General features: G+C 47.5%; 1 protein-coding gene across 1 annotated transcript in view; it reads left to right on the plus strand.

The window, feature by feature from the left end:
- Nucleotides 1-13,651, plus strand: part of LOC309560549 (uncharacterized protein) — a 97,916-nt gene that overhangs the window by 57,303 nt on the left and 26,962 nt on the right. Inside the window, exons 12-15 of the mRNA XM_082264177.1 lie at nt 11,695-11,811; nt 12,399-12,540; nt 12,675-12,814; nt 13,312-13,534. Coding sequence (XP_082120303.1) covers nt 11,695-11,811; nt 12,399-12,540; nt 12,675-12,814; nt 13,312-13,534 — 622 coding nt within the window. The remainder of the gene's footprint in view (nt 1-11,694; nt 11,812-12,398; nt 12,541-12,674; nt 12,815-13,311; nt 13,535-13,651) is intronic.

Raw genomic sequence — 13,651 nt, forward strand, 5'->3', positions numbered from 1 at the left:
GGGACTGGGGGGGAGGTGGTGCAAGAAGGCCCTGGACTTGGGGGGATGCAGTGGAGACCCTTGATTTGGGGGGTGCAGAAGATCCCTGACCTGGGGGGTGCAGAGGAGACCCTGGACTTGGGGAAGGGGGTGCAAAGGAAACCCTGGACTGGTCCATCCCAAACACCCACCCCAGCTCTATCCACCCCAATACCCACCCCAGCTCCACCCCCCCCCAGCTCCATCCACCCCAAATGCCCCCCCCCCCAGCTCTATCCACCCAAAATGTCCCCCCAGCTCCATCCACCCCAAATGCCCACCCCAGCTCCATCCACCCCCCCCAGCTTCATCCACCCCAAATGCCCCCCCAGCTCAATCCACCCCCCCCCCATGCTTCTCTCCTCTGCAAGTTAGTATAGTAGGAAAAATCACAGACTTCAGATCAGCCATATTATGGCAGAGTGGTGTGCTGCTCCCTGCCTCCTCCTCTGTGTACAGGAAAACATAGGAAGGAGGAGGGGCAGGTTCAGTGCACTCCACTCTCTGCACTGTCAGAGGCAGCCAGGGAGAGAGACCGGCTGCCATGTGTTGCTCAGGCCGCCTTGCACCGCTGCCGGCATTCCAGGCTCAGCCCTGATTCGCCGGGATCCCGGACACGGACCATTTTCCGGGATGATCCCGGCGAATCAGGGACGGTTGGGAGGTATGTATTTGTTTAACCGCTTGCCGACCGCTGCAAGTACATAAACTGCGGCGGTCAGCCCCATGTAGGCAAAGTGAGGTATGGGTACGTCACTTGCCTGCGAGCCAATAGGGGGCGAGCGCGCGCCGCCGGAGGCTCGCTCACTCTGATCCCCGCGCGTGTGACCGACGGACCCGATGTCCGCCGGTCACTCGTGATCGTCCTTTACAGAGGGAGAAAGGCAAGCGGCTAATGTAAACAAAGCCGCCTGTCATTCTCCCTTGTGTAACAGCAGAGATCATACGGTCCTGCTATGTAGGATCGTAGATCTCTCCTGTTACATGAAAAGCCACATCCCTGCACAGTAAGAATCACGCCCCTAGGGACACACTTAACCCCTCCTTCTCCAATAAAAATAACCCCTTCCCTGCCAGTGTCATTTTTACAGTAACAGTGCAAATGTATAGCACTGATTAATGTAGTAATGTCACTGGTACCCCCAAATGTGTCAAAAATGTCAGTCAAGGGTCCGATCAGTCCGCCGCAATGTCGCAGTCCCGCAAAAAAAAATCGCAGATCGCCACCATTACTCGTTAATAAAAAAAAACAATAAAAATGACAAAAATCTTTCAATTAGTTAGTAAACGCAATAACTTTTGCGCAAACCAATCAAAATACGCTTATTGCAATTTTTTTCTTTACCAAACATATGTAGCAGAAAACAAATTGGCCTAAAATGTTAAAAAATTTTGAAATTTTTTGGGGGGGAATTTCATATAAAAAATGTGAAAAATATTGTTATTTTTGCAAAATTGTCGCTCTTTTTTTGTTTATAGCCCATGATCAAAAAATCGCACAGGTGATCAAATACCACCAAAAGAAAGCTCTGTTTGTGGGAAAAAAAGGACGTCAATTTCATTTGGGTACAGTGTCGCACGACCGCGCAATTGTCCGTTAAAGTCACGCAGTGCCGAATTGCAAAACACCCCCTGGTCAGGAAGGGGGTAAAATTTTCCGGGGCTTAACTGGTTAAAGGTTTTATATATAAAACAGCTTTTCTCTATCGCTCATTGACAGACGTAGTCTTCTTGATTCTCAAGAGCTGGGTTATGTTGTCTCCGCAGGAGTGGGACTAGGCAGAAAGACAAAAAACGTTCTGGCTCCACCTTAGGGGCAGTCCCTGAGGGTATATCCTCCCTCTCTCTGCTACAGGGAATCAGTTTTTTTCTGTCTAGTCAGGAGTAAGGACCTAAGTTCCTTGCTGGGATCTTTTGGTCCTGGCAAGATTTTTTTCTTTAGAAAAAACATTTTTTAGGTAGTTTTTCTCCAGTGTTTTTTTCCTGTGAGATCTTCAAGCAAAAACGCCGGACTGGGCGACACTTGTGGTCACCCCAGCCGGCCTACGAGCGCGCGCAGACCATTGCATTGCGCTTGGTCGGCCGCGACACATTCAAGTAAGTATGCGGGGCCGGGCGACGGGCTGGATGTTGAGATCCAGTGGTCACCCCGGTTTCTGCCTACGAGCACGTGCAGACCAGAGCTCCGCGCTGGGTCGGCCGCGACGGAGTCCCAGTGGAGGGACTGACCTTGCGAGTTAAAAGTCTCGCTTGGACGCCAGGAACCAGAGAGTCGAGGCGTCCGGAGTGGTCCACAACCCCCCACCCCGGTGGAGAGGGTATTGTGAAGAGAGGGTGCCTGTAGGTTTGGTATGGTGAGTAAACGTTCCCTTTTTTCTTTCCTCGTTATGAGGCAGTATGAATTATGGGCCCCTCCATACATGGTCAGTATATATCTGACACTAAAAAGTCCCCCTTGTAAATACAGTATGTGTTTGTGGGAAGTGGACTTGGTTTGAGAGCTAACACTCTACCCAGCAGACTGTAACATTACAGCAGACAAAGGAGGTATAATCCTACCTTATTTGTAGTGTATCTCCTGTAGATCCATATATCGCCACTTAGCAGAGATGCAGGTGGATGTGCTGGGAAAACGATTTTGGCGGTCCGCCGCCATTTTGCCGTAGACCAAGTGCATGTATGTCCTCAGGTCACGCCGGCCGCCATGTTTTTGGAGTCTTATGTCTCTTGTATGGGGGCGGCCATGTTTCATGAGCCCAGCTACCTCGTGGAGAGCTGGGAACGCCGGAAGGCGTACACAGGGGGCGGAGCCACGTCCTTCTACCCGGGAAAAAGCAACAGCTCCTTCCAGTCTGTAAAAGACAGACGCTGACTGCAGTTGGTTGGAAACTTCACTGCATCGGTTGGTGAGCCTTGGGGGTCCCTCTCTCTCTCTGTGGGGATCGAGAAGCAGGTACTCTGAGGGGCGCTATTGCGCTAGGGGGAGACACAAAAAAAAAAAAAAGTTTTTTTTTTGTTTTTTCTGGCAGATGTGTCCTGAATTAACATGGACCCTGCCACTCATGTATCTCCTCCGGATCCCCTCGAGGGGTCTGCAGGATCCTCCAGCACCCCACTGACGATTGAATCATTGTCAGCTATTATGGAAACTTTTGTGTCCCGGGTGGAAGTGGCTTGTCAGGGACAGGGCGCAAGAAAGCGACCCCCGCCTAACCCCTTATTATCTGAAACCTCGGATTCAGACTCTGAGCCTATTTCTGCAGTTGCAGGTACTTCATCTGGGATTGGTGTCTCGGGTACTGTCTCTTCAGACAGCGAGGAGGATGTTTCGGCATCAGCCATAGCCAGAGAGGAAGCGTTGGTAAACGCACTCATTGTATCTGTTCAAGAAACTTTAAGATTGCAGGGTATTCCGTCGGAAATAGCTGAAACTGAAATCCCTTTTGGGACTAAAAAAACGCATCAAAGTGGCGAAGGTTTTTCCATTGCCCAAATGTTTTGGCAATCCAATCGAAGAAGAATGGCGTCTGCCAAAACGCACTTTTACTATTTCTAAACGCATTAACAGGCGTTATCCGTTTGAGGAAACCCTCATTAAGAAATGGACAGAACCACCTGTGGTGGATTCACCAATTGCTAGATTGAATAAAGCCACGGTTATTCCTCTAGAAGACGCTCCGTCTTTTAAAGATCCAGTGGATCGCAAGATAGAAGCTATGTCTCGCACCATGTTTTCCTTGATTGGATCAGCTTTCAGACCTATAATAGCTATTGGTCTGGTTTCGCAGGCTGTAACTGAATGGACCAAGTGGTAACGCCGGGACTTAGAAGAGGTCCCTCAGGCGGTATCAGATTTGTTGGAACAAATGATACAGGGGTTACAGTTTGTGTGTGATGCGGCGTTAGACGCCACTCCATTATTGGCGCGAGCATCAGTCTCAGCAGTGGTTCTCAGGCGTACACTGTGGCTAAAAGGTTGGTTAGCCGACCAAGGTTCCAAAAAAGCATTGGCTAATATCCCCTTTTTAGGAGAGCGTCTATTTGGAGCCAACTTAGATGAGATCATTAAGGATCTCACGGGTGGAAAGAGCACCTTTTTTACCGCAAAATTTTAAAGGTAAAGGAACTCGTCAAAGACGAGGGCCTTCTTTTTCTGCTCACAAGAGGTTTTTTCGTCCCGCGGGTGAAAAAATTAAGTCCTCCAAAGCTCCTTCAGGAGGCGTCAGGGGTCGTTGGTCGGGCAAGCAAAAGCCCGCCCCCTCCAGACCTGAAGATAAATCGTCCAAAGCCTGAAGGTGCGCCCCCACCCATAACTGGGGTGGGGGGACGTCTTCGCCGGTTCCCGGATCCATGGCTTTCCAGAATCCCGGACAAGTGGGTTTGCGAAGTCATAAGGTCAGGGTACAAGATCGAGTTTCGATCTCTCCCACCGGCGCGATTCTTCCCTTCCAATATTCGACTATCCCCGGATCGTTTAGAAGATCTGCGGAGAGCAGTCATGGATTTACTACAACAAGGAGTGGTAGTCCACGTTCCTTGGACAGAACGTTTTCAGGGGTTTTATTCAAACCTATTTACAATACCCAGGAAAGAGGGCAAAGTGCGTCCAATTCTGGACTTAAGGGCACTCAATTCTTTTGTCAACATAAGAAAATTCAGAATGGAGTCCATTCGCACAGTAGCAGCCTTCCTGCATCCAGGGGATGTCCTAGCGTCCATAGACATCAAGGACGCATATCTTCACATTCCCATTTTCGCAGGACATCAGCGGTTTCTACGCTTTTCCGTAGAAGAGAACCACTATCAGTTTGTGGCGTTACCTTTCGGTCTCGCCACGGCTCCTCGGGTCTTCACGAAGGTGTTGGCCCCAATGTTGGCACTACTGCGCCAAAGAGGCATATCGATTCTTGGTTACCTAGACGATCTTCTGCTTCATGCAGAGTCTCCTCAGACCTTGCTACAAAACATAGAAATTACTATGATTGCTTTACAGGAATTCGGGTGGCTGGTGAACCAGCAAAAGTCATTTCTGGTTCCCACCCAGAGGCTCGAATATCTGGGTCTAATTCTAGACACAGTCAGGACAAGAGTTTTCCTTCCGGTAGGGAAACTCCGAAAGATTCAATCAGCAGTCCAGTTGTTACTATCCAACAGCTGGTCTTCCCTTCGGACTTGCATGAGGGTTCTGGGGTTGATGGTGGCTTCCTTCGAAGGAGTCCCATTTGCCCAGTCCCATACCTGAATTCTTCAGCAAGAGATTCTTCTCAGATGGAATCGGAATCCGGAATCCCTGGACAATCAGATCCGATTGAGCAAACAGACCAGAGAGTCTCTGGTCTGGTGGCTTCGGTCTCCGATGCTCAGCCAGGGAAAGTCATTTCGGCCAATATATTGGACGATAGTGACCACGGATGCCAGTTTATCCGGATGGGGAGGAATTCTCGGTCAGTTATCTGTCCAGGGACTTTGGTCCCCGGAAGAATCCAGGTTGCCGATAAATGTATTGGAACTGAGAGCGATCAGACTTTGTCTGATTCACTGGACCGAGCAGCTCCAGGGCAGCCCGGTTCGGATCCAGTCGGACAATGCCACGGCCGTGGCTTATGTCAATCACCAGGGGGGCACCAAGAGTGTCCGAGCGGCCAAAGAAGTGGCTTGCATTCTTCGCTGGGCGGAACGATTTGTTCCAGCGATCTCTGCGGTGTTCATTCCGGGGGTGGAGAATTGGCAGGCAGATTATCTCAGCCGTCCGACTCTGGATCAGGGGGAATGGTCCCTCCATCCAGACGTTTTCCACCAGTTGTGCCTACGGTGGGGCACCCCGGATGTGGATCTGTTGGCATCACGATTCAACAGGAAAGTACAGAGATTCGTGGCTCGCTCCCGCGATCCTCTAGCAGAGACCGCAGACGCACTGATCGCCCCGTGGGGGCAATACCAGCTAATGTATGCCTTCCCTCCTCTCGCGTTACTGCCAAGACTTCTTCGCAGGATAGAGGAGGAAGGAATTCCAGTAATTCTGGTAGCTCCGGACTGGCCTCGTCGAGCTTGGTACGCCGACGTGGTCAGACTGGTGGCGGACGTCCCGTGGAGACTTCCTCTCAGGGAGGACCTACTGTCTCAGGGACCGATCTTCCATCCTGCTTTACGATCGCTGGCTTTAACGGCCTGGCTATTGAGACCCAGGTGCTGAAGGACAAGGGATTGTCAGCTTCAGTTATTCCTACTCTAGTTGAAGCAAGGAAAGCGACTTCCAGAAAGATTTATCATCGTACATGGAAGTCCTACATTGCATGGTGTGAACCTCTGGGGTTCCGTCCACGGTCTTATTCGGTTAGTCGAATATTAGCTTTTCTGCAACAAGGGGTTGAGCAGAAACTGGCCTTGAGTACTATCAAGGGTCAGGTCTCAGCATTAGCTATCTTCTTTCAGAAGCCTTTGGCTACTCATTCCTGGGTGCGGAATTTCATCCAGGGGGTGCGACATCTGGCTCCGCCAGTGCGCGCGCCGTTACCACCCTGGGATCTTAATTTAGTATTGTCGGTTCTTCAGAAACCTCCCTTTGAAGATATTAGGGAGATTCCTCTACCTACGTTGTCCCAGAAGGTGGCCTTCTTGGTGGCTATCACTTCTGAACGCAGGGTGTCAGAACTGGCCGCTTTATCTTGTCGTTCCCCATATCTGGTGGTTCTTCGTCTGAATCCATCCTTCCTACCAAAAGTGGTTTCAGAATTTCATCTGAATGAAGAAATTGTATTACCTTCCCTGTGTCCTAAGCCCAGTCATCCTCGGGAGTTTGCTTTACACTCCTTGGATGTGGTCCGGGCGATCATGGTATACTTAAAAACGACAGACTCGTTTCGCAAGACGGATTCACTTTTTGTGATCCCGGATGGACCCAAAAAGGGGTTGCCTGCATCTGCCGCGACCATTTCCAAATGGATCAGACAGACGGTGGTACAGGCTTATTCTATTAAGGGTCGGGAGCCCCCGTTCCCTGTTAAGGCGCACTCCACTCGGGCACTTAGTGCGTCATGGGCCTTTCGCCATCAGGCGTCAGTGGTCCAGGTGTGCAAGGCGGCTACCTGGTCGTCGGTGCATACCTTTACAAAACATTATAAAGTTGATGTAATGGCATCATCTGATGCCGTGTTTGGCCGCAAGGTTTTGCAGGCCGCCATTTGAGGAGACCAGTGGTCTGCCTCGAGGGTTTTTTCCGTTGGAAATTTTTCTTTTGAGTCTCATTCTTTGTTTATAATGAGCCTTTAAAACTTCTAGTTTGGCACCGGTTGGGCCTTCTAGATTGGATTTTGATTTTTGTCAATCCCACCCCTCATTTGTGGCACTGCTTCTGGATGTCCCAGCTCTTGAGAATCAAGAAGACTACGTCTGTCAATGAGCGATAGAGAAAAATGGATTTTTGTAAGATCTTACCGTAAAATCCTTTTCTCTTAAGCTCATTGACAGACGTAGTACCCGCCCCTCTATCATTGAGTTGGGTTGGGTTAAATTCTCTGTTACTGCTTTAGAACAGAACTGATTCCCTGTAGCAGAGAGAGGGAGGATATACCCTCAGGGACTGCCCCTAAGGTGGAGCCAGAACGTTTTGTCTTTCTGCCTAGTCCCACTCCTGCGGAGACAACATAACCCAGCTCTTGAGAATCAAGAAGACTACGTCTGTCAATGAGCTTAAGAGAAAAGGATTTTACGGTAAGATCTTACAAAAATCCATTTTTTCCTAAATACCCGTAATCCACCAAAACAGACGAAAAACGGGTGGACATACAGTGATGGCTGCCTAATCGGACCTCAGAAGTGGCGGTGTGTATTTAGCATGTAAGGCCCCTCCTAAAACGTTTTGTGGACATGCACGTCTTCAGGGGATTCACCTATTTTTCTGTCTTGGCAATAAAAAGTAAAATTAAATCTCCACAAAGGGTTCTAACCCATCTGTGACGGTGTTCACCGTCACTGGAATTTAAAGACAGATAAGTAATGGTTTTGATTGCTTCATATTTGCCAGCAATATCTCCATATAGAAATATTAAGATTTATTCCCATTTGGTATGAAATCTGTAATTCCTAAATACTGTGTATATTACATATCTTTCAATGTCAGCAAGGTTTTTCTTTTGTTTGTGTATTGGGAGGGAATGTGGATTGCCCTGTCTCATTGTAAGTGCTAATGACCTCCCATTGTTCTGTGTCTGGCTATTGTGTACATTGATTGTCCCCTGGGGGTTTCTGTCTCATTACACATAACAGTCCTTCTGGTCAAGCTATCTGACCAATCCCTGCTGACTCATTTTCAAGTCCTCATTTGCATGGCTAAGGAGGACCTGAATGAGAACGGCATGTACTGTGCAATTGACCAATGGGAAAGCGGTTGTTGGGGGCAGGATGTTCCAAATTCTGTATAAAAGTGTGCTGTGTACTTCCAATAAATTGTCTTCCTGTTTGAACTTACATACAGCCTGCCTGGTGTTTGTTCTAATGGATTCCGAACGGCACATAGCTGTAGTTCGGATCCCGGAGCCTTGGTTGACCGAACCATCAGACGTTGCGATCTGCAAGCTGACTCACTAGAAACCGAGGAGTGTCGGGAGAGCGGAAGCGAGCGAGCAAGGGTCTCGTCACATTGGTTGGCAGCGGTGGGATTTGCTCTCCAGTTACTGGGACACTCCAAACCACCACAGTCAATGACCAGCTATGCAGCATGCAGGAGAGCCACGCTGAAAGACTTACTTGAGAGCCGCGGAGGGACCGGTGGGACAAAGAACAAGGCCACCCTGATCAGTGAGCTAGCCGAGATGGATCAGAGGGAGGGTGATGCAGGACCCCGGTCAGTTAAAGACTTGTTTCAGCAACGAGTTCGAGAGCGGTTGGCATTATATGGTCCTAACCCATCAGAGACCGCCATACAGAATGCCATTAGAGACATCCAGCTGCAGGATGAGCGACAAGAGAAAGAACTAGAACGACGAGAGGGAACGAGAGCGGCAACATGAGCAGAGAATGGCAGAAATACGGAAATCTGAGAAAACGCCTAAAGATGCAGCGTCCCCATATGAGGAGGAGTTTCTCTGGAGGTTGCAGCAACACTTGGTCCAACAGGATGGGCCTGTATCAGAGGAAGCCATACTGGACTGGAGAGATTTCACTCGAAAGGAAATGTGGTATGAGGCCTTAGAGGATGTGCAGTGGAGGCGGAGAGAGAACCTTCCCAGTGAAGAACAGTGGTTCCAGGTATACGTTGCCCTGCGGTTACCTTTCCTAGGAGAGCAACCCCTGGATGAGTGGGTAACGGAGCTGTGGAACCTGATTTGGAAGGAGATGTGGCTGGATGAAGCTTACCGGGCACTAAAGTGGTATGCCACCAGCTACGACCACTGGATGGCTGACGACAATATGCCGGAAGGTGAGGACTATAGTGGCCCGGGCTTGCTGTGGAAGGCCTTTGAGGAGAGGGACTTTGGATGTCCTGCAGAGTTTCGGTGATGGGAAATCCAGGACACCAGGGAAGCCCTACTGGGTCTCCCCAAAGCGGATGACTTGGGGTCAGACCTGATTCATCTGGTCGGAATGGAGTGGAAACTGGAGCAGGACTACCAACGCCTGCTCTGCTCCATTCCACCCCAATCTACCCTGCAAGCAGAGCCGGAGTCCTGGGTGGCAGATCCAGACCCACAACCCTTCAGTTGGAGAGACAGTACAGACTGGTGGTACTGGGAAGACCCACCGATGGCAGGTGGAGATGGGACCGAGGTCTCTCTACCGGCCCTACAGGGAGGCTGGGCAGCCGGTCCAGGTCCCCAGCTACAGCAGGAGTTACAGGGAGCCGAAGGTGTCGTCCTTCCTTCCAAGCAGCAGTGTACCTTCCAGGGAGAGGAGACAAATATTCCTTCTCCCCAACCACAGGGAGACAACAGCCCTGACCCCAATGGTGCAGATGGGACCGCGGTCTCTGCACCAGACCTACAGGGATGCTGGGCGGCCGGTCCAGATCCCCAACCTACCCCAGAGGAATACCAGGGGGAGGAGGTAAGTGATTCATCCTCTCTACAGCAGACCCCCAACCAGGTTCTGGGGGTAGTATTCACCAACCCCAACCCAGCAGAAGAGCTGGCAACAGGGCAGAGTGCTACCAACCTCTGCCCAGCACCTGCAAAAGCTACAGTCCCCATTTGTACACCCCAGGGATGCTGGACAGTCGGCCCAGATCCCCAAAAGCCGGACAAAGTGAGCCCCACCACCCTGTCTTCTCTCCAGCGGCTGAAAGGACTCCCAGGAGAAGGGCCAGTCCACACTTATCCACAGCAGCGGGTATGTTCTATGAGAGAGGCAGAGGTTGGCTGGGTGAGTAACACTGTTTTCCCGACAATTTGTTTGGGGTACTGGGTGGGTGCAGACATTGGGAGGGCCCATGAAACACAGCCTACCTTAGAGAGGTTGGAAAGTTCTTCTCTCAGCCTACTGGGCTCCTCTAATGTCTAAATCACCCTGTGTCTTTTAGGGACACAGGGTGCCCAAGAAGCCCAGTCTGGCCTGCCCAAACCAGACTTTCACAGACTAATTGGCTATGAGAGCTCCATGCGCCTTGCCAAGACACACTTACAAACTATGTGGAACTTTGTCAAGGAAGCTGCCATGATGGATTAACTCTTTGGGACTTGTTACCTGACTAACTCAGGCACAGACCGATTGTAGGTCTGGTACCTGAATTAGTCTACCTTTTGGGGGGAAGATATGTGACGGTGTTCACCGTCACTGGAATTTAAAGACAGATAAGTAATGGTTTGGATTGCTTCATATTTACCAGCAATATCTCCATATAGAAATATTAAGATTTATTCCCATTTGCCATGAAATCTGTAATTCCTAAATGCTGTGTATTTTACATATCTTTCAATGTCAGCAAGGTTTTTCTTTTGTTTGTGTATTGGGAGGGAATGTGGATTGCCCTGTCTCATTGTAAGTGCTAATGACCTCCCATTTTTCTGTGTCTGGCTATTGTGTACATTGATTGTCCCCTGGGGGTTTCTGTCTCATTACACTTAACAGTCCTTCTGGTCAAGCTATCTGACCAATCCCTGCTGACTCATTTTCAAGTCCTCATTTGCATGGCTAAGGAGGACCTGAAGGAGAACGGCATGTACTGTGCAATAGACCAATGGGAAAGCGGTTGTTGGGGGCAGGATGTTCCAAATTCTGTATAAAAGTGTGCTGTGTACTTTCAATAAATTGTCTTCCTGTTTGAACTTACATACAGCCTGCCTGGTGTTTGTTCTAATGGATTCCGAACGGCACATAGCTGTAGTTCGGATCCCGGAGCCTTGGTTGACCGAACCATCAGACGTTGCGATCTGCAAGCTGACTCACTAGAAACAGAGGAGTGTCGGGAGAGCGGAAGCGAGCGAGCAAGGGTCTTGTCACACCATCCTTCTACTATCAAATACAAAATAAACCCTTTTCCTAACATTCCATTTTATAATCTGTTGTCATTAGACCTCATTATACAGGCTATTGGCAAGAAGAGGCGCTACAGTGCCAGTAATTGTCAGAAATTGTATTTTCTTTTACTTAATATAAACCATACATGTGATTCTTGTGGCCTTGAAAATGTTATTGTTTCCTGGTAGAGTAGTTTTTTCAAACTGACCTATGTTTCTTTTTCAGAAACTGTTGGAACTTATCAAACTCCATCAAAAATCAGAGCCCATTTTCTTCTTTTCCAATTTTAATTATGAGGAGAAGGGAACAGAACTGTGTACTAGAGCCATCCCAGACCATGATGTAAGTAACCTATATTGCGTGTTATAACTGCACATAAAACAGGATCTTAATACAGTATTTTGTTTGGTAACCTGTTTGGCTGAATACGTTTTTTCTAAGGGAGGATAATAACCACAGTTTTTTTTTTTTTTTTTAATACCATCTGTGTCTCATTGGGGAGATTTCCCTTCACTTCCTGTTCCATAGCCAAAACAGGAAGTGAGAGGGAATCCCTTGGGGCCCCCCAGATCACTAAAACGAGTGTGTGCCCTTTGGAAGATTTCCTTTCTATTACTTTTCTGGGGACAACCCAAAATTTGTATTTTTTTTTTTTTAACTTTCAATAATAATGGTAAACATGACAAATAGAAAGTGCGAATCTCCCTAACATGGATACAGACAGCAATAAAAACCTAATAGGTGTTCTAACCCATCCCCACTCTATACAGAACTAGAAGAAAAAAGTTGTCCCTTTTAGTTATATTTAGTTATATTTTAACATTAATGACAATTTGGGTAGTTTAAATGAACGTTAGTAGATTAATTCAGTACACAGTCTTGTTAAAATAAGTTTGTTTATAATTGACCAATTAATTAAATGACTGTAGCTGTCACCGGAGGACAATTTAGCTGTTAAATCTGAGAATGAAGAAACATTTCATGAAAACACTGATGATCCCGAAGGCTGTTATGAAAGTGATGGCTTCAGAGCTTTCCGGTGGAAAAAGAAGAAGGCAAAGAATAAGAAATGTATGTATTTCATAGAAAATGGTTGCATTACATTAAATCAAATAACAAATGACAAGAATATTTGAATTTTTTTTTTTTTTTTTATATAAAAAAAATGAAAACCCCCTTTACTTCTCTTTATATTTCTTGGTTAGCCAAAGATGGTTCTAGCAATGCGCTAGAAGACACATCTGCTCACAATATGAGTGCCAATCTATTAAGCAGTGAAGACCATGTACCACCTACGGACACTGCTCATCACAATACTGACAGGAATAAACTAGGATTTATTAAGGTATGAACTCTGGATTTTTTCTTATATACTACAGGGAAGAAGGAGGGGGTTGTGGTAGAAGATTTGGCTAAACTGGAGCTGGGCTTTAATACCAGTGCAAGGCATTCACAGGTTGCAGCTTGTTCCTAAATTGCTCAATTTGGGAAATGTATTTATAAAGTGTGGTGGAAGCAATGGTATTGCAATGTACTTTTAGGTTTCCTTTTAATTGGCCTGGAACAACCACAGATACTTTGATTTATATTTTGCATAAAAGTGACTTCAAAAGTGCTAAACAATCAACTTTGTATATTAGAAAAAAACTTTCAAGTTTTATTTCATAATTAAATCACACAGCATATAGGCAACCAGGGGTGACCCTTAGTTCCTTAGCAATCCTCAGGGTAGGTGTCTCCTCATTTCTGTCCTGTACCAGTGATACAGATACAGTTGTCATCTTACCTATTTGTAAGCTGTTTGTACGGGTGCTGACATAATCTTGAATTTATTATATACAGGTAACACAAAATTACTCTACAAACTCCAGTAGAGATCCCTTAAGTGTTCCAGCAGATGAACCGAGTATGAATTATTTGAAGGATTACACATCAAAAGCAGTTCCATATTCAAAAGAAGAGAAAAATTCACAAAGAGAGAAGCTAGAAGAGCAGTTTCTGGACGCTATTTATCACTTAGCTGATGAGTTATTTTCAGGTATGTTATCTTTATCACGGGACATGTAATACAATTGTCAAGATATCTCTCCCCAATGCCCCATCTGAGCTGTGAATGCTGGAAAACAGTGTAGAGATGTAGAATTTTGCATTTTGCCACAGTTCTGCACAATACATAGCGATT

This window comes from Pelophylax lessonae (assembly GCF_965119305.1).
Source record: "Pelophylax lessonae genome assembly, chromosome: 7".
NCBI lineage: Eukaryota > Metazoa > Chordata > Amphibia > Anura > Ranidae > Pelophylax > Pelophylax lessonae.